This window comes from Microtus pennsylvanicus, chromosome 11 (genome assembly GCF_037038515.1).
Source record: "Microtus pennsylvanicus isolate mMicPen1 chromosome 11, mMicPen1.hap1, whole genome shotgun sequence".
NCBI lineage: Eukaryota > Metazoa > Chordata > Mammalia > Rodentia > Cricetidae > Microtus > Microtus pennsylvanicus.
Window position 1 is genome coordinate 35,461,449 of NC_134589.1, and position 25,088 is coordinate 35,486,536.

The following is a 25,088-nucleotide window of genomic DNA, read 5'->3' on the forward strand; positions in this document are numbered from 1 at the left end:
TTATGACACAAAGTTTAACAGGTTTCTCTAAAAAAGTGTCTTGTCCAAAAGCAGTCTTGAAGCACATATGAAGTAAGTTATATTGCTATTACTGTGTCTTAGTTCTTGTTTCTTGGTAGATTATTGTGGGTAAGTCCTAATGTAACAGAAAGTAACATTTGAAAACTGTTTCTAATGTGCTTTTTTAAATGTTATTATTATTTAAAAGGGAGCTTGGCTTCTTAACTCTTGGCAGAAACTTTTTTCACTCATTAAAAAAAAAAAGTTCTATATTTGGCTAACTTGGCGTTTCAGAAATGTTGAAAATATGCCAAATGGAATAAAACCAGTTACACTCCTTTTATCTAGCCAAATTATTCCACATTATAAGGTCTTAGACTCAGTTGAGAGCTTGAGCTGTTGGAATTTATATTGTGATACAATGATAAAAGTGTTTACACTGTAGCATAATTCTGAACAGTAAATGTCTCTTATGTAGTCTTTCTCTCCAGCTTGGGTTTGCTGTAAATGCCAGGGTTTTAAGCTCTACCTTCACCAGAATTAAAACCATTCTTCTTGAGTGCTTAACCAGAAAATATGATTATTTTCCTGAAGGGTGCTTTCTTATTATTATTAATTAATGTCAAATGATTGTTCTTTTTTAATTTGGAAGTTTGAACTTTAATTTTTAAATTTAATTTGAATTTTTTATGCAGGTAAATATTTTATGTTGAACATATTCTCCCATGCCTCCTACCCTGACTTTTCTAATCCCTCCCTCTTTTTAGTTGTCTCTTTTGACCTCCTAGACTAGCTATTCTCAACCTGTGGGTCATGACCTCTTTGGGGGTCAAATGACCCTTTCACAGTGGTTGCCTAAGACCAGTAGAAAACACAGATATTTACACTATGATTCGTAACAGGAGCAGCATTACAGTTACGAGGTAGCAATGAGAATAATTTTATGGTTGGGGTCACCCCAACATGAAGAACTGTATTAAAGGGCTGCAGTGTTAGGAAGGTTGAGAACCGCAGCCCGAGGCAGTTTCACTTCTTTCATTTCACATATGCATTTGTGATTTTATTCAACTATATATAAAAATCTAGAAATTACAAGTGAGAGAAAACATACAATATTTTTCTGATACTGACTTAATTCAGTTAGTATGATTATCCGTTTGTATTCATTTCCTGCAAATAGCATAGCTGCTTTCTGTTTTAAAGCTGGAAAAGTTTTTTTGTGTATGTTTGCCACCTTTTCTTGCTTCGTTCCTGTCGACAGACAACTTAAGATGATTTCATAACTTTGCCTTGTGAGTTATGTTGCAGTTAGCATTAATAGACCAGTATCTCTGTGATATATTGACTCAGAGTCCTTTGGGTAAACACCCAGGAATTGTATAGCTGGGTCATATGAGACACCTCTGCACTGATTTCCATGGTGACTGAACTAGTTAGCACGTCCACCAGCCATATATAAGGATTCCCTTTTATCCATCTCCTTGCCAGCATCTGTTGTGATTTGTATTCCTGGTGACTGGTATTCTGACTGAGGTAAAATAGAACGTCAATGTGGTTTTGATTTGCATTTCTCAAATGTCTAGAAAGAAGAAACTTTTTATATATATATATTCATTGGCCATTTCATCTTTTGAGAACTGCCTGTTCATTTTCCTTAGCTCACCTATTGGCTGGGTTTTTTTATTTGTTATTATTTAATTTTTTTTTTAGTTCTTTGTGTATTCTACATAAACTAATCCTTTGTTGGATATATAGCTAGTAAAGACTTTACTCCTGTTATTTAGGCTTTTTTATTTGATTGTTTTCTTTGCTATACAGAAGGATTTTAATTTGATACAGTCTTAATTGTTGATTGTTGAACTTTCTTTTTATTTTGTTTGGAGATAGTCTTCTGTAGTCCAGGCTCACTCACCTCACGGTGTATCCCGGACTGGCCTTAGAGTCTGTCTCACTCACCTCACGGTGTATCCCGGACTGGCCTTAGAGTCTGTCTCAGCCTCTGGAATCCTGGTTCCCAGTGTGCACCACCACACCTGCTCTGCGGGCTTGAACTTTGGTCTTCGTGCTTTCATACAAGAAAAAAAAAAACCTGCCTAAATTGGTTGCTTCAGGAGGCCATAGACTGCTGAAATACACATATTTATGAATTTGAATAAAATCTACTGTCTTTCATGTGGGGTGGTGGTATTTATAGTTCTAGCGCATTTTTGTCAAAACATTTATTTCTTCAGAAACTACTTACAAAACTAACAAAATGGAGCTGGAGAGATGACTCAGCATTTAAGAGCACGTCCTGTTCTTCCAGAATACCAGAGTTCAGTCTCCAGCACCCCCACTTTTGGTAGCGCACAACCACCTATATCTCTGGTGCTCCCTCTGGCCTCTGCAGGGACACACACACACACAAATGAAAATTTAGAAATGTCTAAAATCTCATAAATGATTACTGTTACCCAGGGGCTACTTATTAATAATAACATTGGGAGGAGATAGAAAACTGAAAAATAATGTAAAGTTGAAAATTGTGACGAAACTTTTTCAATATGAGATACAATCCTTTGGATATGAATAATTAGTTAACAGTAAAATAATAATAATAATAATAATGTTTTAATAAATCCACGCAGCATCTGACCCTGGTGGGTTGCACACTTTCTCAACTATAATAAACAGGTTACTTATTTATGACTGATCAAGTTGAGGAAAACAATGAAAAAGCCAAATATTTAGATGTTGGCCAACAGTTCTTACTATTCTAAGCCATGACTAGAAGACATGCGAAGTGGGCTTTCAATCTTCATCCTTAGACAAAGTGGCTAGCCTCTCACTCACTTCTGTTTACACACTCTTCCAAAATTATACATACACCAGTTTATTGTGGATGGGGAGTGAATGATTTACACTTCTTCCAGATAGCATAGCTGGTTATAGTTTTCTATTTGGGGGAAGGTTTGTAAAAAGTATTTGAAAGGTTATGGTAGATGATCTAACCACACTTGAGCTCAGTTTATAGCATTTACTTGCTGTCAAAACTTAGAAAAAACATTCACAGCTAACATCCATAATGCAGAATGTCTGTCTCATTAGGCACTGAAGAAGCATGGGTCAACAGGTATAATGTTATTTGTCTGTGTAGCTGATGTGAGTGTGGGCATGACCTCCCAAACAGATGAAAGAGTAATCTCTCTGACAGTTACTGGATGGCAGAGCTTGCCTTGGGCCTTCTGCTGCTTCGATGGAAACTGTCTGTTTGGAAAGCATGCCTGGGGAAGGAGGATGTTTATAAGGATGAGCAGGTAAAAGTGAAAGGCTGTCTTCTGACATTTCGGCTAATCCCTTCCAGCCTTTGCTTTACTTAGCATTTCGACTGTTTGCTGGCAGGAGAAACTGCCTTTTTCACATATGCTGTGTGTCATTTTACATTGGGCATTGGTTTTCATGCTTGATGGTCATTAGACATTTGATGAAATTCTAGACCATTTTTCATTTAGCTTTCTGTACTTTTCCTATATAAAGTACAGCACGACAGACTTGGCTGACCTAATTACGTTAGTTAGGGTCATTCAGAAAAGCTGTACAAGTGTTCAGCTCGGTGCCTTTCACTGCGTAAGAGAGCTTGCTCTGAATTTGATCCAAACCCTAGCACTACTTCAGTCTTTTCGTTCCTAATTTTCTCATCTTTAACATGAAGTGCTGTCTTCCTTGTACAACTGTTAGGTGACTTGTGTGCGATTGTCTGTTGTTATCGCTCAGTCATTGCACTGTGCATGGATTGTTACAGAAACTCACTGAATGCTGTTAGTTTATACTAAGAACTTTGACTCCCAGATTTTCCAATTTTGAGTATCTATTTCTTAATGTCAATTTTTATTTCATTTTTTTTCTCTTTACATTTTTGTTTGTTTGAGACAGGATATTGTTACGCTGCCAGGTTGTCCTTCAACTCCTAGGCCACCCTGTTCCTAGTCATCCTTCTGCTGCAGCCCCCGCTTGGATTTCAGGTGTGCAGGCTGTACCTGGCTTACCATTGTCTTTTACTTATTGTTTAGAAGTTTAACCTAAGCTAAGTCAAGTTCACCTTTTTCCTCAAACATACTTACCTTCTCTGGGTACCTACTGTACTTCTCTCTAGCTGGAACGTTAGAGGACATTTGGCATTTTCCTTCACTTCTAGTTGGTGACTCCAGTCTTGTATGTTGACATTGTGTTTCAGACTGGACCTCTTTCTCTTCCTTTCCTTCTCCAGGGCAGGCCCTCACTATTTTTATACCACATTCATGGATTATCTTCCTTTCTCAACTTTCCTCACTTCCATATACTCTAGTCAACGTAGTATCTTTTTCTTTTTACTCCAAGACGGGATTTCTCTGTGTAAAAGCCTGACCTGTCCTGGAACTAGCTCTTGTAGGCCATGCTGACTTCGAACTCTCAGAGATCCGCCTATCTCTGCCTCCCGAGTGCTGGGATTAAAGGCATGTGCCATCACTTCCCGGCTGACATTAACATCTTCACATCTTTGTTTGGTAGCTGTTTGTGTGTGGTGTCTTTTCTGTTTATTACCTTTGCATCCCTGTTACCTAGCATAATGGCTTACACCCAGCCCAAACTGCATATGTTACGCTGAATTCAGTGTTTCAGCCTCCTCAATTCTCCTGCACTGTTTCAGTTCTCATACTTTAAATGGTCTTAATTTTTATTGCATTTCTGCAGCATCCTTAAGAGCTACTTCAGACTAGCTCCTTTTCCCCCCACTCAATTAGTATAAACATTTTGAGATTGTAATACAGTCGGCCACCTGTCAGCATCTGTGGTAGATTGATTCCAGAAAACAGGGAGAAAAGAACATGCGCAGATGCTAAGTTCCTTAATAGTATAGTGTTGGATCTGACCTATGCCTGTTCTCCTGTGTACTTTAAATCATCTCTAAATTATTCACAATACCTAGTACACTGTAAATGCTCTATAGTTGTTTTACTGCAGGACTAGGGAAGAATGACGAAAGGTTGTATGTCTTCAGGATAGCCCAGGGTGCTTTTGCTTTGCTCTAGATATTTCCCATCAGTGGTTGGTTGACTTCACTTAGGACCTATCAGCATGGAGAGACAACTGTCCGCTAGAATATTATAAACTTGAATAGTTTTAAAGAAGAACTTCTTTGTTGTGTAAAAAAGCAGTTCATTCTTGGGCTGACAGCAGAGGCTTATGAGGCACATGGCAGAGTGTGTTAATAGTACTAGGAATTGAACCAAGAGCCTCACACATGCCAGCTAAGCGCTCCACACTGAGCTGCCCTCTGCCAGCCCTTGGTGTATTATAGTCAATGCATCAGTACTATTTTAACTCTGGTTTGCTTAGACTGTCACTGAATGCTTCTGTATGCATAGATTCTCTTACACAAGTGTCCTTTTTGTTGTGCACGTATGTAATTTGCTCTTTGGTGTGCTTTCTGCTGATTGCCTCTTCTGGTCACACACTTGTGCTTCTGCCTTCCACTCTCAGCCGCTAAACCCATTCGGTGAAATCCTTTATGTGACTTTATTTTTCAGTTATACCATTCCCATTTGAATTTGTAAAATGTCCACCTCCAGGGTTGAGGAGATGGTGCATTGGGTAAGATGCTTGTTCTGCAAGCAGGGGGACCTGAGTTTGAATCTCCAGGATCCATCTAAAAAGCGGGGCATGGACACAGATGCCTGTAATCTCAGCATTGGGGGGGTTGAAACAGGCAGATCCCTTGCCTAAATGGCAAGCTTCACTTCAGTCAGAGACCCTATCACAATGATGCATAGAATAATAGAGGAAGACTCTTGAATTCTTGCTGTGGTCTGTGCATATGGGCGTGCAAACCTATATATTCATGTTTGCAACATATACACCATATACACACATACACGGCGCGGCCTGGACGCCAAGACTGGCAGGGGGTGCTGGGATTGAGACACAGAGTCTTCTCTTCAAGTGGAAGAACAGCAACCTTTATTTTGTCCTGACCTAAAGCCTACTGTTTCTGTGGAAAACCACTGGCCAGAAAGAACACAAACGTTCTTGTCAATTACAGACCATAAGGAAGTTCCATTGTCAGGCGGGGAGTGAGGGCAGCTGGATCACAACACATACACACACATACATTTTAAAATAAAATAATTTTTCACTTCTCTGCCAAGATTATCTAGAGTTTATTCATTAAAATATCATTTTAAAAAAGATTTACTTCTGTGTGTGTGTGTGTGTGTGTGTGTGTGTGTGTGTGTATTTGTGAGTGTATTTGTGAGTGTGCATGCCCAGGCGTGCATTCCTGTGTAGGTTTATTTGAACCACTTGTATGCAGGTGCTGCTGGAGTCAGAGGGGTCAGATCTCCTGCAATTGGACTTACAGGAGGTTGTGAGCCACCTGATGTGGGTGCTGGAAGCTGAGCCCAGGTTCTCTGGAAGAACAGTAAGTGATTTTAACCACTGAGCCACCATCCTCCCAAACTATGTGTTTTTATGTTACTTAAATAGGTTTTCAATGTTTACTTTAAAGTCCTTGACTCTGCCCTGGTGCTTTTCCACTGCTGTTGACTGCTATATTTCCCCTTCCCTAATGTGTGTCATGTTCTGTTAGTCAGTTTTTTGTTTTGTTTTCCGAGACAGGGTTTCCCTGTAGCTTTTGGGGCCTGTCCTGGAACTCGTTGTATAGACCAGGCTGGCCTCAAACTCCCAGACATCTTCCTGCCTCTGCCTCCCTAGTGCTGGGATTAAAGGCATGCACCACCACTGCCCAACTTGTTAGTAAATTTTAATTGTATACTAGACATTATAGATAGTATATTATAGAGATTTTAAGTCCTATTCTCTTCTGTGGGATATTGATTTTTGTTTTTATAGGCAATTTAATTAGCATCTGATCATCATGAACTTGTGTGAATGTGGTTTAATGATTTGTTACTGAGTTCTCAGAAAAATACTCGATCTTTAAACTGTCTTGGGCCTTGTCCATTTGATTTAAGTCTTTGGGGTTGATTTAGAATGGGCATTACTTTGAATAGCCTTTATTGCTAACATGGCAAATGGCATTTTTGATGTATCAGATGGCTGTCAGGGATTAAACCTGTAATTACAGCTATCACCAGTCTGGCAATTACAGCACCCCCAAGTGTTCTTTGACCATTCATGTGTCTTTCCTATTCTTAGCCTGAGCTAGGTGCTGTCTGGCAAGCCATGTGTGAGTCACCCTGAACACTCACTACCAGACCTTTAACTAGGAGCTGGCAAGATTGTTCAGCTGGTTAAGGCTTCCTCCGTGACCTTTGTTTTGTAGGCTTGCTCAAGTTGGGATGGTCTTTCCCTTATTGGAATTATAAATAATTTTCTTAAGAAAGCAAGTTTTTTAAAGTGCCTTAAATATATCTGTGTTTTAAATGATATAAGGAGATACAACTCTATTACATGTTTCCTTGCTTTTCCAAAAGTTGTCCCTAATAGTATTTAATAGTTTATCCTTTTCCCACTGATTTAAAATTCCCCCTTATGCCAAATAAACAGTGATCTGTATCCAGATTCTGTTCTGTAATCCAGTGTTTGATTTATTAGGTCCTGTGTTGGTAGATCAGCACCACAGTGTTTAAATGAGTGTTTGTTTAAAGATCTAACTGAACACATCAGTCACTATTGCATACGTTTTTTACTATTAACTTTGGGGTTATTTTATCCTATATAATAAAACTTTCCTAGCATTTTAACTTAGAAATTAATGTAGCCAGGCGGTGGTGGCACACGCCTTTAATCCCAGGACTTGTGGCAGCCAAAGGTAGACGGATCTCTGAATTTGAGGCCAGCCTGGTCTACAGAGTGAGTTCAGGACAGCCAGAGCTACACAGAGAAACCTTGTCTTGGGGGGAAAACAGAAAGAAATGAGTGTGTTGTTGATGATGTGCAGTGGGGTAAAAGCTCTGGACTCTGGCAATGTGAAACTTGTACACTGCAGACATCTGGCTTCTTTCAAGCCCCTAATGATACACGAACCAAGTCTGAATTGCTATTCTATAAAGACTTACTTAAACGCTTAATAACTCTTCTAACCAGAGTATCTGCGTTTGCAGGTGAGAAGAATTAAAGTGGCAGAGTTACCCATCACCCTGTGCAGGTGACTGTAAAACATATGCAAATGGTGTGCGAGGTGGGCAAGACACTGGCAGTGTTTCATAATGGAAGCATATTAAACAGTTCTCTTAGTGTACAGGCAAAGTTTTCCTCAAATTTTAATAGAAAACTCAGTTTCCAGGGAATAACACACCAGATATGCCCACCTTCTTACAAGAACTAGAAAAGCAAATGTCACGATGAAACACTGTTTTTAGATACCCAACACTGTGCCTTCAGCCACAGCACCTTGGAGACAGAGGCAGGCCAATCTCCATGAGTTCCAGGGCAACCAAGGCTACCCAGAGAAACCCTGTCTAGACGAAGCCCCGCAGTACCAGGCCGCAGCACAGAGTGCAGAAAGAATAGAGCCAGAGCCTAGTAATCTCACTGCTGTGAAAGGTTTCATTGCAGTGAGAATTTGCAAGGCACAGTACCAGAGAAGATGGAACCGTGCAGGGAGAAAGCGTCGCGTATCTGCAAAGGAACCACCTTGAACCATTAAATGAATAGCGATTAGCACAGACATGAGTGGACCCTCCTGAAGTCAGGGAAGGAGTAGGCAGGCAACTCCTCAACCTTATAATGCTGGGATTGCTTTGTGCTCTCGCTAGCCATAGGGTAGAGGGCAGCTCTTAATACATGGGGCATTGGTCATAAAAAAGTTTCTCTTTTTTTTCTTGAAATAAATTTTAGCCCTAGACTGCAGGCTGCTCTGGAGCTGTTCTTGTTGCTTTTGAAAACAAGCCTCAAGGGTCAGCTGGTTCCAAGTCACCTATCTCAACCTAGGAAAACATAGCACTACTGAAATTACTGTGGCAAAAGCAAACAACCATTGGTTACTAGTCACCGTGTCTAGGACCCAATCATAAATTAGCAGACGCTTTGGTGTATTATCACCATGTCTAATATCCAATGAAAAATTAGCAGACCCTTTGGTGTACTGTCACTGTGTCTAGGATCCAATCAGAAATTATCAGGCTACAGAGAAAAATACAGCCTCTAGTGTAGGGAAAATGTATCACTAGAAGCAAAACCATAAATGACATGGTAAAGTCAGCAGATAAGGACATTAAAATATCTTATGTTTTATGTTTCATATAGTCAAAAAGGATGGAGAAAAGTCTGACCATGATAACAAGAGAAATTTAAAAAAAAAATTTTAAGTGCTTCCATGCCATATCCAGATATGGGAAAATGTATTGGGATAAAAATGTACTGGGCCAGTTAGGTGCCATCTGTAAAAGTTAAAGTCCAGGAAGAGTGAGTGTGGAAGCAGAATTATAGTAACGGTTAGAAGTTTTCCAAATGTAAAGGAAACCATAAAGCCACTGGTCCTCTAGGCCTGCACTCATGCAGAAGATACAGACAGGTGCACCGCCATTCCCTACAAAGTCAGAAAAAAACAAGACGACATACAGAGGACAAGAACAGTAGCAGACCTCTCTCTAAACCCGTGCCAGTCAGAATAATCTAGTGCTACCGTGACACACTGAAAGAAAAACATGTCAGCTTGGAATTCTTCCCTCAAAAATGAAGATGTCATTCTAATCCCAGTACTCGAGGCTAAGGCAAAAAAAGATGGAGTTGAGGCAGCCTGGGCTACCTGTTGAAGGACCTTGTGTCATTAACCTCCACCTCTCTCTCTCTCTCTCTCTCTCTCTCTCTCTCTCTCTCTCTAGGGTCAGAGTCTCACAGAGTAATCTGATTGACGAGGAGCTCACAGTCTGCCCCTGCCCCCCTAGTGCTGGGATTAAAGATGTGTGCTGCCACTCAGGGGCAGAATCCTTTTGAGAATAGTCTAGCACACACAGTCATAAATTTCCTCCTGGCATCTTCACCCACATGACATTCTGCTTTGTTGTGATTTGGAACAAGAAGTGCCAGAAACTACTAAGCTGTGAGAAAATAATTACATGGTAGAAAAACAGGATATTTATTGCCAGGAAGGTGAAAATTTGAGTAAAGCTCATATATTAATATTCTGGTGCTTGTTTCTGAATTTGAAGTATGTACCGTAGTAATATAGCTTGTTAACATTGGGGGAAATTTAGTACAAAGCATATGAAATTTCTGTACTATTTTTTGCTTTGATATAAACCAAAACATATCCTAAAATTTAAAAATAGTTTAAATATATGGTATTGTTTAAAAGCATAAGAAGAATGTGTTATGGTTTTTTGTTTTTATTTTTTAAGAAAGAAAGCAAACTCTTTTTTCATTTTACATAGCAATCCCAGTTCTCACTTCCTCACCCACCCAACCCATATATATATATGTGTGTGTGTGTGTGTATATATATATATATATATATATATATATATATAGTATTTGTAAAATTAAAATGGCATAAAACACATGAAAAGGAAAGTTGTAGTATGTTCTTATGCCATTTGTGAAGTGGCATCATACTATCTTAGGTGAATTGTGTTGTTAAGATGTGTGTTGTAAACTCTAGAGCAATCCCTAAAGGACAAAGTGGAAACACCAGAGGCTGGAGAAATGGCTCAGGAGTTTCTTCCAGAGGACCTGGGTTCTGTTCCCAGCACTGACAGGGTGTTTTACAACCATCTGTAACTCTAGTTCCAGGACTGAATGCCTTCTTATGGCCTCTGAGGATACTACAATCATCTACATAAAATAAAAAATAAATGGAAGCAGCTTTGTTTTCAAGTGTTCATTGCAATGTGTCATTGGTCTAGTTTGAAGACTCTGGCTTCTGCTATACCACTGGTACTGGCCCTCACCGAGGCTCCCCTCGGATTTCCTGCTGTTACCCTGAGTCATGGAGATCATGCAACTTTGATTCCGCAGGACCAACCCCTTCATGTGCTCCAGCAAGTGGGGTAGATTTGGGGGTAGACCAGCTCAAAACCCTGGATGTGGGCTTGGATGGTAGCCCGCTAGCTCTCCTATACCCGTGCCACCTAGGCCAGCTCTCTCGAAATGCCCAGGAGAGGGCAGGGCCAGCTCTCCCATGCTCACAGCATCCAGGCCAGCTCTCCAGCAGCCCTGGTGAGGGGTGGGACCAACTCGCCTGACACTTGAACATCGACACAGACTCCTACTCTAGTAGGGCTACGGTCCCAGACATGGTGGTTGGGCCTAGACATCTCTTTTTCTCCCATCTCTCCTTTACACACTGGGTCATTATAATGGCAGGGCCTGTGGCCTCTCGAGAAAATTTTTTTTTATAAAAAAAAATTGAATTGTAGATGAGACAGTAGGGAAAAATGGCAGTATGGTAATCTTAAACCTGATTTTAACAATAACTTTATTGAATATAAAACGGATAACCGCCGGGCGGTGGTGGCGCATGCCTTTAATCCCAGCACTCGAGAGGCAGAGGCAGGCGGATCTCTGTGAGTTCGAGACCAGCCTGGTCTACAAGAGCTAGTTCCAGGACAGGCTCCAAAACCACAGAGAAACCCTGTCTCGAAAAACCAAAAAAAAAAAAAAAAAATGGATAACCATTCCATTCAAAAAGCAAGGATCATGAAACTGGAAAAAACAAAGTGAGATAGTGTGTGTGTGTGTGTGTGTCTCTGTGTGTGTGTGTGTGTGTGTGTGTGAGAGAGAGAGAGAGAGAGAGAGAGAGAGAGAGAGAGAGAGAGAGAGAAAAGAGAGAGAGAGAGAGAGAGTGTGTGTGTGTGTGTCACTGTTCTATTGATGTGAAGAGACCGTGACCTTTTAAAAAGAAACATTTAACTGGGGACTTACTTGTAGTTTCAGAGGCTTAGTCCATTATCGTCATGGCAGCCACCATGATACTGGAGAAGTAGCTGAGAGTTACATCCTGATCCTCAAGCGTGGTACGGGCTTTTGAAACCTCAGAGCCCACCCATAGTGATATAGTTCCTCCAACAAGGCCATACCTCCTGATCCTTCTAAACCTTTCAAATAGTTCCACTCCCTGGTGAGAAAGCATTCAAATATGAACCTTACAGGAGCTATTCTTATTCAAACCACACATACACATTTCACATATAAATAAATGGAAGACGTATGTGTTACATTTACTTTAATATGAATTCCCAAATATGCTGTGTAGTCAGTATAGACAAAAATGAGTGCAGAATGTCTAAGAACATTTACTTAAAATTTCAGAAAAGGCAACATAAGCAAGTCTGTGGCTGCCACAGCCAGAAGTTTAGGAAGACAACCGACTGAGAAGATACCAGTGTTGGAAATGATTCGTATTGTCATTACCTGATGCTTGCAGGCTGTGCATTTGCTAGGACTTACTTTACGCACTGAGAACGTGTGGATTTTGTTGTGTGGAAATGTTCTCACACAAATAATTAGATTCCTGAGAGCTGTGAGGAAAATGAGTAAGAATGATTAGGACTTGAATGAGCTGAAAAAACTCAGAACTGAAAAAAATACTTACTCTACATAAAATTTTAAATGTTAGCTATTCACATGATGTTTAAAATAAGCTTTACTTATCCACTACTTTTTTATGTTTAAACCATTAGGTTGAACTAAAGCGACAATATAATGACCACCACTCAAAACTGAGAGGCCTTTTGCCTGGCCGTCAGTGGTATGAAATTCAAGCATACAGAGCCTTAAACCAGGCTCTGGGCAGGTGAGTAAAGTCAATTACAGTGTTACAGTTTTGCCTGTGCCCAAGAAGAAACAATAATGTTTGCCACTTTTAAAAATCAGTGTGGAAAGCTAGGCAGTAGTGGTGCATGCCTTCAATCCTAGCACTCAGGAGGGAGAAGCAGCTGGATCTCTGAGTTCCAGGACAGCCAGGGCTACACAGAGAAATTCTGTCTCAAAAAGGAAAAAAAAAATGGATGTGGTAAAATTTTATTTAGTTTGAACTCCAGGAAAGTATGTTTTTCATAGATGTCAGAAGTGTGAGTTGAGAGCTGTGGCGTGCACTTACCAGTTGTTACTACTAACACCACTACCATCGTTATTCCAAGCTGTGGGATAACTTTTTAAGTTGTCATCTCAGAAATAATTTTTTAAGTTTAATTTTAAGTTTTTGTTGTTTTCTTCAATTACATTGTTGAGCTGTTGTTATCTTGCTGTCTTTTCTGTCTGACATCCCATTTTCCTTGCCCCCCAAATACACTGCCTGTTTTTCTTGAGCATTTCATTCTCACTGCCTGTTTCTGTTTGAAGTATAATATTCAGCTAATAGTTTTTAGAAAATCTTGAATATATATTTTTAAATTCTTGACTTTTATTTGTTATACTTATTTTTAGAAAATTAAGTATTCTTACCTTCATTGATTTTTATATTAATATAAGTAACACATTGAGCTTCAAGAAAACTTGTGACGTACAAATTTGTTATGATTTATAAACTCCACATATTAGCACGTTTGGTTCTTCAGTTGATAATACCTAATAGCAATGCAAGTTGGAACCTCATAATTTAATTTTCTTGTTTTGTTTTCAAACTGGTTAATCTGAAAGTAAATTACCTGGCTAAGGTCAGATAGTTATTAAATGACCCTTGGCCCCACCTACACTTTTAAAACCACAGGCTTGCTTTCCATCTATATTTCCTGCCTCTGTCCACTAATATTTTCACCATGAAGCCTTCCATATTCTGTCGTGCCTTTCTGCCTTGGAACATGAGCTTCCATGCCATTCATACAGCATAGTAGTGGTTACAACCTGTGAAGTCATGTCCTATGTGGATGCCTTCCATCTTTTCCCCCAGAGCTGTTTAGACCCTAGTAAACCCAGGAGATTGTGTATATTATCTCTATTGTAGCATGTGTTTTATCATCAGGTAATAGCTTGTTCATATATTTGTGTCCCTTCCCATATATGTATATACTTGCATCCTCAGCAACTTCCTATGTCTCAGCTTGACATTCATGCTTCAGAATTGCTTGGCAAATGGTGGAAAATGTAAGCTTTGCTGCATTGCCACGTTCTACATTGTCAACTAACTTCTATAGCTTCAAAACGTGTTTTTTCAAAGTTCCACAGAAGTCATGCGTTTGAAGTATCAACACACAGTGCTGTGCCTTTGGTATTTTATTGATTGTATTGTCGCTTATTGATTTTCAGGGACACTGTCAGCAAAGGGAAATTTGTCGCAAAGAACTTTTTTATAATAAAGTTTTTAATGAAAAAATAACAATGAAATGAATGTTTTTTATTATGAGTGCTAATTGATATAAAGGTGTTTACAGTCAGGCAGTGGTGGCGCATGCCTTTAATCCCAGCAGTTGGGAGTCAGAGGAAGGAGAATCTCTGTGAGTTCAAGGCCAGCCTGCTCTACAGAACGAGTACCAGGACAGGCTACAAAGGTACACAGAGAGAGAAACCCTGTCTCAACAAAACAAAAACAAAAGCAAAAAAAAAATTATTATAATTTGAAGCACTCTTATGAAAGACACATGCAGAAAACTGAAGTAAACAGAAGCCAATCAGTTGTTTTAATGTCTTGCAGGCATGTGGGGGAGTGGTGTGGAGTCTGTATGGGTTATTGGGGTGGGAAATCCTTCTGTATATGTGTTGCTTTTATTGATTAATAAAGAAGCTCTTGGGCCCATGACAGGACAGAATAGAGATAGACAGGAAATCTAAACTGAATGCTGGGAGAAAGTAGGCAGAGTCAAGGAGATGCTATGTAGCCATTGAAGGAGACAGATGCCTGGGAATCTTACCAGTAAACCACGAGCCTCGTGGTAAAATATAAAATAATAGGAATGGGTTGATTTAAGATGTAAGAGTTAATTAATAAGAAGCCTAAGCTATTGGCCAAATAATGTTGTGATTAACACAATTTCTGTGTGATTATTTCTGGTCTGGACGGCCAGGAACAAACAAGCAGTCTCTGCCTACAGGTTATTTCTCTGAATGTGGCACTTAAAGTTAGCCAGACGGATGAGCCAGAGAACCCCAGGATCTACCTGGTTCTGCCCCTCAGCACTGGGATGCAGGAGTATGCTATCACCCTGGCTTTTCTGTAGGTTCTGGGGATCTGAACTTAGGATCTCATGCTTGCCCCATAAGTTTACTTACCCAGCCCCTCATTGTCATCTTTTTTAAAGACTGCATGGGCATTATAATTATCTGGAGTAGTAAGGTCTGTGGAATATAATAACAGCCTTCAGAAGCACACCAGATGGTTTTACAGCCAAGACACAAGAGTTTTTTCACCATCTACTTCACTTGTAGTATGGTATCATTTCTCAAGTAAGCATGATTCATTTGAGCAAGGCAGTAAAAACAATGGAAAAGGAAAAGGTGGACCCTTTTTTTCTCTTTAATGTTTTATTAATTTAAATGCCTCTCTACCAAAACCCACTTTAAATGCAAAATGAACCCAAAATAGATTTCCCTGACTTCCTATTGATTTTCAACACCCTTCTGTAATAATGACAGTATATAACTTTGTCCTGCTCTGCCTTACGTTATGTGATCTGTTGTCCTGGAAACTACCTTACTGTAAAATAATGTCCAAGAAGAATGTCATATGAAATTAAAAAGTTTAAACTGTAAAAGTTGAACATATAATTGTTGCCGCTGCCTTAAAATCCCATCTCAGCGAAGGAGTAAAAACGCCACACTCCAGAGAGAGAAGAGAAGGAACGGCAGACAGAGATGTCGTCACGTTTTTAATACTGGAAACCAGTTGAATGACTAAATGACTTAACAGGCGAATTGGGCACAGCAATCACAGCTGATACACCATTTTTTTAAACTGTCCCTCTGGAAATCTTGCTTTATTTTCAGTGTTTCATACACACTTTATTTTCCACTTTTTTGTAGGTGTATTCGACACAAAAATGACTGGGGAGCTCTTATTCTAGTGGATGATCGTTTTAATGGCAATCGAGATCGCTATACATCAGGTAAGATTCTCAGTTCAGAGTAAAAATTGCTAATAGGCTTTGTTTTTCCTTAGTGATAAAAGCCACATGAGATCAACCTATTTGTGCAATATAATTGTGTCTAATATAATGCTGCCGTCAACATTATTTTACATTAGGTCTGTAGAACTTATAGTCTTAGTACCTGAAACTTTACACTGATGGGCCATCAGTTCTCCATTTTGTCCTCCCCCATACAGTGGCAACCGCTGTTTCCCCTTGAGTCCAGCAACGTCGATGATGCCTGCAAAGTTGAGTCATGCAGTGTCTGGCCTTCTGTGACTGTTGTGTTTCACTTAGTATGCTATCCTTAAGGTTAATCCATCTTGAAATACCCAACAGGACTTCCTTATTGTCTGTAGCTGAATAATGCAGTCTGTGCAGGGTGTATTTCTCTGTTCATCTCCAAGTGGGTATTTTGGTTGTTTCTGCTTGTTGGATCCTGGGGACTACAGTGAACATGGTGGCTGGACAGTTTATCATATTTAAGAATGAAGCCACTGGATCATATGCAAGTTCTAGGCCAGCAGATATTTATGAAGATCAATCTTTTGAAGGTATCCCCTTATTTTTTTTCTTCTATGGTTTGTACACAAACCTGGAAACCTGGAGCACACTGCACAGCCTGCCGGCAGCTCAGCAGACTGGAGAATGTCTTTTCCAGCTGGCTCAGTTGGTCTGAATCTCTTCTGTGCTCATTGGCTGGGCCCTGCCTCTTGGTACTTGGCTGGCTTGAGTACTTTCCAGCAGTTCTTACTGCTTACATACACTTAAGGAAGACGGAGGCTGGCATATCTGGTCCAGAAACCTTTGCGCTTCTAGGGTAGAGAGAATGTTTAGAACAGTGCTTCTCCAGTGTAGTTGGACTTTCTTTGGACCATCTAAACAATGATAGAGACTTCTTAAATATGAAAGCTTGGCCTTGGCTTACGCTTGTTCCACACTAGCTCTTAAAACTTAATCCTTTTACATTAATCTACTTTCCACCACGTGGCGCGCTGCCTCCCTTCCCTACAATACATCGCTAAAGTAGATCCGACTTCCTCAGCATCCTTCCTCTCAGAGTCTTCGCCTGAGTGCCTCTCTCCCCAGAAATCCCAACTATCCTCTTCTGCATAGTTCTGGCCATTCAGCTCTTTATTAAACCGTTCAGAAGGTACTTTAGGCAGACAAGGAGGGACAGAAACATCTACACACAGTATGATCAAATATTCTGCCACACTCAGCCTTCCTAGTGTTTCAACCCTTTAATACAGTTTCTCATGGTGACCTCCAGCCATTATTTTGCTGCTACTTCATAACTGTATTTTTGCTCCTCTTATAAATCATAATGTAAATTATATTTTCAATGCTCTATGAAAAGGTCATTCAATCCCACCCCACTAGGAGTCGCAACCACAGGTTGAGAACCGTTACTTTAGAAGACACTGTATCTTAATGGGCTTCCCTCCAAGATGGACAGTTTGATCTCCAAGGAAATTGCTACACAGCACTTGCCATGCTACTCAACGTTTGCTTTTATATGTGTGTACACATGTATATACGTGTGCATGCATGTGCATGTGTGTATGTGTGTGTGATGCAGTCATGTGTGAATGTGGGCAAACACATGATGTGGTGCACAGGTAGAGGTTAGAATACACCCTCAGATGGCTGTCCTCATCTTCAACCTTATTTGAAACAAGGTATCTGTCGTTTTCTCATTGTGTTCCAGGTCAGGAACCAAGGGCTCCAGGGAATTCTCCCATCTCTGCCTCCCATTACCTCTGTAGGAGCGCTGGGGTTACTCATCCGGCTTTTACATGGGTTCTGGGGAGTCAGACTCCATTTCTCACTGTTGAATGGCAAGTGTTTACCCGCTAAGCCATCTCCCCAGCCCCAACATTTACTTTTCTGTCACCAACGCTTGTGTTAAAATCACAAATTACTCTTTTAAAGTCATAAATCTACCTATATATTTTAAACTGATTATTATTTTGTATACTTTTATCTTTTAGATTCTGTGCCAAAATCAAAAGTGATTTGTAAGACTTGGATGTAGCTGAGTGGTCAAATGCTTCTCTGCTTACATGGGTCCTGGTTCAGTCCTCAGCCCTGGAAAATGGGGAGGGGTCGTTACTGCATTTGCATATTTGATAACTGTCTATACAGTTCCTTTATTAGCCAGCTGTGTTTTCACGAGCTATTGTTCTCCCTTTTCTAGCGATCATGAACTCCCTCCGCCTTTGTTAATCTGAGAAATTCTATCTCACCTGCATTCTTGATGGACAGTTTTACCAGGCATTCCTAGTTAGTAGTTTCGGGCTTTTCTCTTCAGGGCTTTGGATATATCATCTCATTCCCTGGAAGCCTATGAGATTTCTCCTGAGAAATCCATTGACAGTCTTTGGAAGTGTCCTTGCCTATGATGGATTGCTTGCTGCTTTTAAATTTTCTTTTCTTTATTCTTAGTTTGATTATAATCTATCTTTTGTTTTAATTTATTGCTTTTTAAAGATTGAGCCTTGTCTTCCTTGGCTCCCCAAATACTGGGATTACAAGCACGAAACCATTTTGCATCACTAAACTTTTTGTTTTGAGATAGAGTCTTACTCTGCAGCCCTGGCTGACCTAGAACTCCTTGTATAGACCAGGCTGCCCTCAAATTCGCAGAGGCTCACTCACCCACCTCTGCATCCAGAGTGCTCTCAGAAGGGCATGCACCTGCCTTTTTCTGTGTTTTTGAGGGCATCATGAAGTTTAGACTGGCTTTAAACTTGTTCTGTAGCCAAGATTAGTCTCAAATTCCTGATCCTCCTTTCACCTCTCTATAAATAAGCTTCCTAAATGCTTCATCTTTTCTAGGAGTCCCAAAATAGACCGTTATGTCTAATAGTTGTCCCATAGTTCCGTTAGACTTGCTTCACTCTATCATTATTATTATTATTATTATTATTATTATTATTATTATTCCTCTAACTGTGTTTCAGATCATCTTAGACTTTGCTAAGGTTTTCCTCTGCTTGATCAAATCTGCTCCTGAGCCCCTCTAGTGAGTGAACGTTTCGGCTCCAGAATTTGGTTCTTTCTTGTTTTTTCATTCTTTATCTCGTTGATGATTAATTCTCACACTCTTTCTCTTGTATCTCCCTCCTCCCCTCTTCTGCTCTCATTCTTTTTGCAGTTACCCTGTTCCTATGATGGGGCTGTGTCTTTGTAACGTTGTATTGGTCTCTACACACATTTGATGAAAGTCACCTCTGTCTCGGAAGTCTTTACTACAGCACCTTCGCATAGAAACACCTTCACTTGCCAGCCCTGCTAGGCTGCTGGCAGCCCCTCTGATCTTCTGTGTGGATCTAATGTCTTTGCATGCTCAGTGTGGATACCTAATTAGACGGCGGCCTTGCCTGTTTCTCTCTTTGCCCCTTTTCTCCCTAGAGATCAGAACCTGTTGTGCATGCTGTCTGCCTGTTGTTGTGAGGCCTCTTACACAGCGGCCTGCTCCCCATCCAGCTCTCTTGTTCTCAGCAGCCCCAGGCACTGGAGGATGAGCCATACAATGTCAGTGCTCCCAAGTGGCTGAGAGTCCAGTCCTAGGCAGTTCACTCGAAAACTGGCACCCTTTCCTCACTATTCTTCTCTGTGCTGAAGCGCTACTGAGCTGGAGCAGCCTCTGTCCTGTCCTGTGGTTCTGGAGCAGCAGCCTGCGGCCAGCACTGCAAGACGAGCAGACAGAAGCAAATGCTGCTTCAGAACCTTGGGCCTACTCTCCAGTCTCCTTCCCAGGGACTTCTCTCCTAGCCTGTGGCACTGTTCCGAGACAGGGACTGTGGTGAGAGGTGCCACACATTTCCTGCCTGCTCTGATGCAATTGGTTTAGCCTGGGTTCCAGAACTTTTTTACTTGTCTCTGGATTTCTCATAAAGGGGTTTGGGCCATGAATTATTGGATCCATGTTTCTATAGGAGGAACATGGGATCTGGGGTTTCCTGTTCTGCCATCATAATTTTTTTATATTTTTTATAGCTTCTATTTTTATGACTTGTGTGTGTTGTGTGGAGTGTGTATGTGTACATGGGGCTACAAATGCATGTGTGTGCATGTACTTGGATGTCAACCTCAGGTTTGGTTCCTCCAGAGCTGTCAGCATGTTTGCTGAAACAGGATCTCACTGGTTAGGCCAGGCTGGCCGGCCACAGGTCCCAGGGATCTGCCTGTTCCACTTCCTCAGCAGTGGGATTACATGTGTGCACCACCACTCCCAGCTTTTTAACGTGAGTTCTAAGGAGCAGATTCAAGTCTCCGTATTTGTCAAGAAGCACTGTATTAACTAAACCATCTCTCTAGACCTCTATGGCTTCATTGTTAATAATGAAGAATTTGAGAATTTGTTTTTGTTTTTGTTTTTTTTTTTTTTGAGACAGGGTTTCTCTGTGGTTTTGGAGCCTGTCCTGGAACTAGCTCTTGTAGACCAGGCTGGTCTCGAACTCACAGAGATCTGCCTGCCTCTGCCTCCCGAGTGCTGGGATTAAAGGCGTGCGCCACCACTGCCCGGCTCTTTTGTTGTTGTTGTTTTTGGTTTTTTTTGTTGTTTTTTTTTTTTTTTTGGAATTTGAGAATTTGAATCATGAGATCAAACATGGACCATTTCCACTAACTGAAAAGTTAGTCTTTGAATTGTCATGTGTTTGTGAAAAGTCTTTATAAATGAGAAATCTTTTTAGTCATTGACTATTAAATTATTGCTTTTCAGTTTTATAGGATGTGGTACATAATTTAATAATGTAGCAATATTTTATTTACCATTGTCAAAGAAAAAGGTCTTTCTCAAAAATTAATTTTTCAAAAAATACTAAGGTTTTCACTCATGTAAGTGCATCTTTTGACGGCCTGACTGATTTGTTTTCGAGTTTGCTGTTACACTTATTTGCTTGTTTCTTTATGTTTCCATTCTTCTGTGCTTTATTTAAAGAACGAGGGAGATGACTCAGTTGGTCAGTGCTTTTCATGCAGACATTAGGGCCAGAGTTCATACCTCCAGCACCCACATAAAAGCCAGGTGTGGGGAGCACTTCCGTAACTCCTGGGCTGCAGGGAAGGGAGGCAGGCAGCTTGCTGGAGCTCCCTAGAGCTCACTGGAGTTTGCTGGCCAGGTGGTGGTAGCCAAACTGTCAAGCTTCTACTTAGAGGAGAAATCCTGTCTCAAAATAAAGTGGAGAATAATTGAAGAAGGTGCCTAACTTCAATCTCCAGCATCCACACATAGGCAAATACAAGGGTGTGCACACACATAAACAATATGCATACATACAAAATAAAGTTCATGTTAGTCAAAGCAGTGTTTCCTAAAAGGAAATAGAGTGCAGGTGGCCAGAAAGGTGCGTAGACGGCCGTCTAACAGGTGGTCCGTGCCATGGTTTGCATCCACTGTGACAGTCTTCAGTCAGTGCCGGAAATATGCCCGCTGTCACGGGGCTCTTGGCATTTAAAGCAGAGTATAGTGCCCTAAGGGTTTTTTCCCCCTGCTTTTGTTGTGTCTAAACAAAGCAGCACCTCAGATCAAGCAGTAACTAAAAGCAAAAATACTAAGTACTAGTGTTTAGTCAGTAGGTGGAGCTCAGACCCTGCCGAGTGTTCAAAGACTGCCAATGACGTCTTGTGCTGAAAAGACTTTGTTTATGAAAAGGTCAAAATGAAGAAATGATAGCACTAAAATTTTTCAGTTTTAGAGAATTTCACATTTCCATTTGATACGCTCATTTTTCAAAACAAAGTTAATGTTAGTGTTTTTCTTAAAAAATAAAAACTCAAATTTTTATTTTATAACTCAGATTTATTAATGTTTTAGAATCAAATATTTCCCAATTTCTTATTTTTTTAATTTTTGGATATTTATAAATTATGAAGTGTTTTCTTTGGTAATACTAACATGATGCATTAAATTTATTTTAATTTATTTTAATGACAAATTTTTGTTGAAATTACAGTGTAATAATTTAGGTTATGTGAAACCCCGTTTTATCATCTTTAAGCGTATAATGCCTTGGTGACTTTTTGAGCTGCTAGTTGCGGGGCTGGGAGGCAGCTCAGTGGGTAAAATGCTTACTGCCCAAACTTGAGGGCCCAAGTGCAGATTCTCAGCACATACGTGAAAGCTGCCTGAGGGTGCATACATTTGTGATATCAGAAATGCAGGGAAGGAGAAAAAACAGATCTTGGGGACTTGCTTGGCCAACCATTGTAACCAAAACTGTGAGTTCTAGGTTCACTGAGGAGAGATCTTGTCTCCAAAAAGTATGGTGGAAAATAATACAGGAAGACACCCAGCATCGGCCTCTGACCTTCATGAGCTCACAAGCCACGCTCACACATGTTTACCACACACGCATGCACGCATACACACAAATAAGCGAATAATTTTAAAAAGCACAATTGTTTCAAAAAAACAATGCCAGTTTTTTGCAGCATTATCTAGGGATATTTGTTCTATGATAATCCGGATATTTTTTAAATCTAAATATTTTTTATTTTAGTTTAAACTAACTATACTGCAAAACACCGTAAGCTCTTACTAAGGTTCATTTTATATAGTTTCATGCACCCTTTCAGCAAGTCCCTGATCAAATCATAATCTCTTGTGTTCATTAATGTGTAAATAAGTAACCATTTGAATAGACATGATTTTCTCCAGGAAAGTGTTGCATCTTCCACTCCCAGGGTAGTTTAAGAAATGAGTAGAAGAAGGGACAAAATTTAAACAAAACAAAACAAAAAAACCGAGACTGAATCTTGAGTTTATTTTTGGAACAGGAGGCAAATTTAGATTTATAACATGGAATTCTGTGTTCTTTATAGTTTCTTGCCCTGCATGGTATTGCTATGCATATTTTGAGGTATTTTAAATTTTTTGTTTTATTCATTATTATTGTATAGGAGCATGTATGATGTAGCAGGAGTGCCCTTGGGCAAGTGTAGAGGTCAGAGGACAACTTGGAAGTTACTTTTCTCCTTCCACCCTTGCATGGGTTTCAGGAGCTGAACTCAGGCTTGCACGGCACGTACACCCTTGACTTATATTACTTGCCCAATTTTGAGGAATTTTGATAAAACTAAATTTATAGACGCGTCTGACTTTCAGCGGTTCACCGTTCCCGCGCTGTGAAGGCGGCACACCTTCAGCAGAAACCGCACTGCAGAGCGGTTTGCTCTTTGCCTAGCTGGTGATCGGGTGTCTGAGATGCTGGCAGCAGCAGGAACTGCACCCCCAGTGTGTCCAGTGATCACAGCAGCAAGCACGTGGTGCTCTCGGCTCCCTGTGTGGCTAAGCTCTGCTGGGGTGGGTTAGGCACACTGCCTGCATTTTCAGCTTGCTAAGTATTTTGAAACTAATGATGCATTTTTCAGGCCATAATCCCTTCATAGCTCATATACATGCAAATATATATATTTTTATATATTCAAATATATAAAAGATTGAAAACCATTCCTTATGTTCAAATGCAAATTAGGTTGCTTCACGAGAAACAATAAAGTTAATCTTAATGCATAAATATTTTGGTTACTGAGTAGCCAGTTTCTCACTTGCTCGGCTGTTTTTTAGGACTCTCTAAATGGGTGAGGCAGCAGATCCAGCATCACTCAACCTTTGCGAGTGCCCTGGAGTCCCTGACTGAGTTTTCTAAAAGGCACCAGAAAGTTGCTAACCCATCCAAAAAAGACAAAGAAGGTATAAAAGACAGGGAGTCTACCCTGAAAGCGGCCTGTTTGGAGGATAGCTCTCTGACAAGCGTGTCAAAAGCAAGTCCTCTATCGCCAGAAAATTCTAGGAAAGAAGAAGCGAAAGTGTGTGTCCAGGAGCTGCAACATCCCCGGATGGCTGCTAAAAACCCTTCAGTGCCGAGTCACGGCGTCTCCAGAAGGAAGAAAAGTATGTTGAATTCTTCCCACTTACCTATTCATGATGTAATAGGGCAATGATAATGATTTGGGTACAGATTAACTTCCTGAAATATGTTAGTTTATAGCATGAAGTATTCATAAGATAATACAGCATGTTTGAATGAGGACAGGCTTTTGTTAAAATACCAAAGTGTATTTCCTGCTTTTCCATTAACTTTGCCACTTAACTAACATTGTAATTGTGAGCAAGCCACTTGGCCTTTTAAATTATAATAGAGCCGGGCGGTGGTGGCGTATGCCTTTAGTCCCAGCACTCGGGAGGCAGAGGCAGGCGGATCTCTGTGAGTTCGAGGCCAGCCTGGTCTACAAGAGCTAGTTCCAGGACAGGCTCCAAAGCTACAGAGAAACCCTGTCTCAAAAAATATATATATAGAAAAAAAGACAGACAGACAGACAGAAAGAAAGAAAGAAAGAAAGAAAGAAAGAAAGAAAGAAAGAAAGAAAGAAATAAATTATAATAGAAAATGTGAATAACCTTCCTGCCCAACCCTCTAAGTTGAATTGTAAAACTCAAATAAGATAATAAATATAGCATTGTAAGATGCTATAGAAGTGGTAGACGTTGTTGTAAAGGCTTTATAAAAGTTGAGCTAAACTGGGTATCATGATGCATACCTGGAACCCCATAATCCAACACGCTGGAGGCAGAGGTGAGAGAATCAGGAATTCCAGGCCAGGACTGCTAAGATGGCTCAGCAGGTAAAGGTACTTGCTGTCACGTGTGACAACCTGGAAAGAATAAACTTACTCCTGCAAGGCGTCCCTATGAGCTCCGCGTGCATGCCTGATGTGCACACCCCATCACCATACACACAATAAATAAATGTCAGATTTTAGACAGGAATAGTAATACAAAAGTATTAAATTAAAAAAAAAAGAAAGAAAGAACTCAAGGCCAGCCAGCCTTAACTGCATCAAGCCTCTGTAATTGAAAGGTCCCTGGGATGTGAATCATTTGTTTTAAATGATAAAAAATCCTGTCTTGGGCTGGAGAGATGGCTTAGAGGTTAAGAGCATTGGCTGCTCTTCCAAAGGTCCTGAGTTCAATTCCCAGCAATTATATGGTGGCTCACAATGAGATCTGGTGCCCTCTTCTGACATGCAGACAGAACACTGTATACATAATAAATAAATAAATCTTAAAACAACAACAACAACAAAAAAAAAACCCTT

General features: G+C 40.3%; 1 protein-coding gene across 1 annotated transcript in view; it reads left to right on the plus strand.

The window, feature by feature from the left end:
* Positions 1-25,088, plus strand: part of Brip1 (BRCA1 interacting DNA helicase 1) — a 124,562-nt gene that overhangs the window by 95,445 nt on the left and 4,029 nt on the right. The window contains 3 exon segments of the mRNA XM_075991226.1: positions 12,600-12,712; positions 15,874-15,956; positions 23,557-23,883. Of these exon segments, the coding sequence (XP_075847341.1) occupies positions 12,600-12,712; positions 15,874-15,956; positions 23,557-23,883 (523 nt within the window).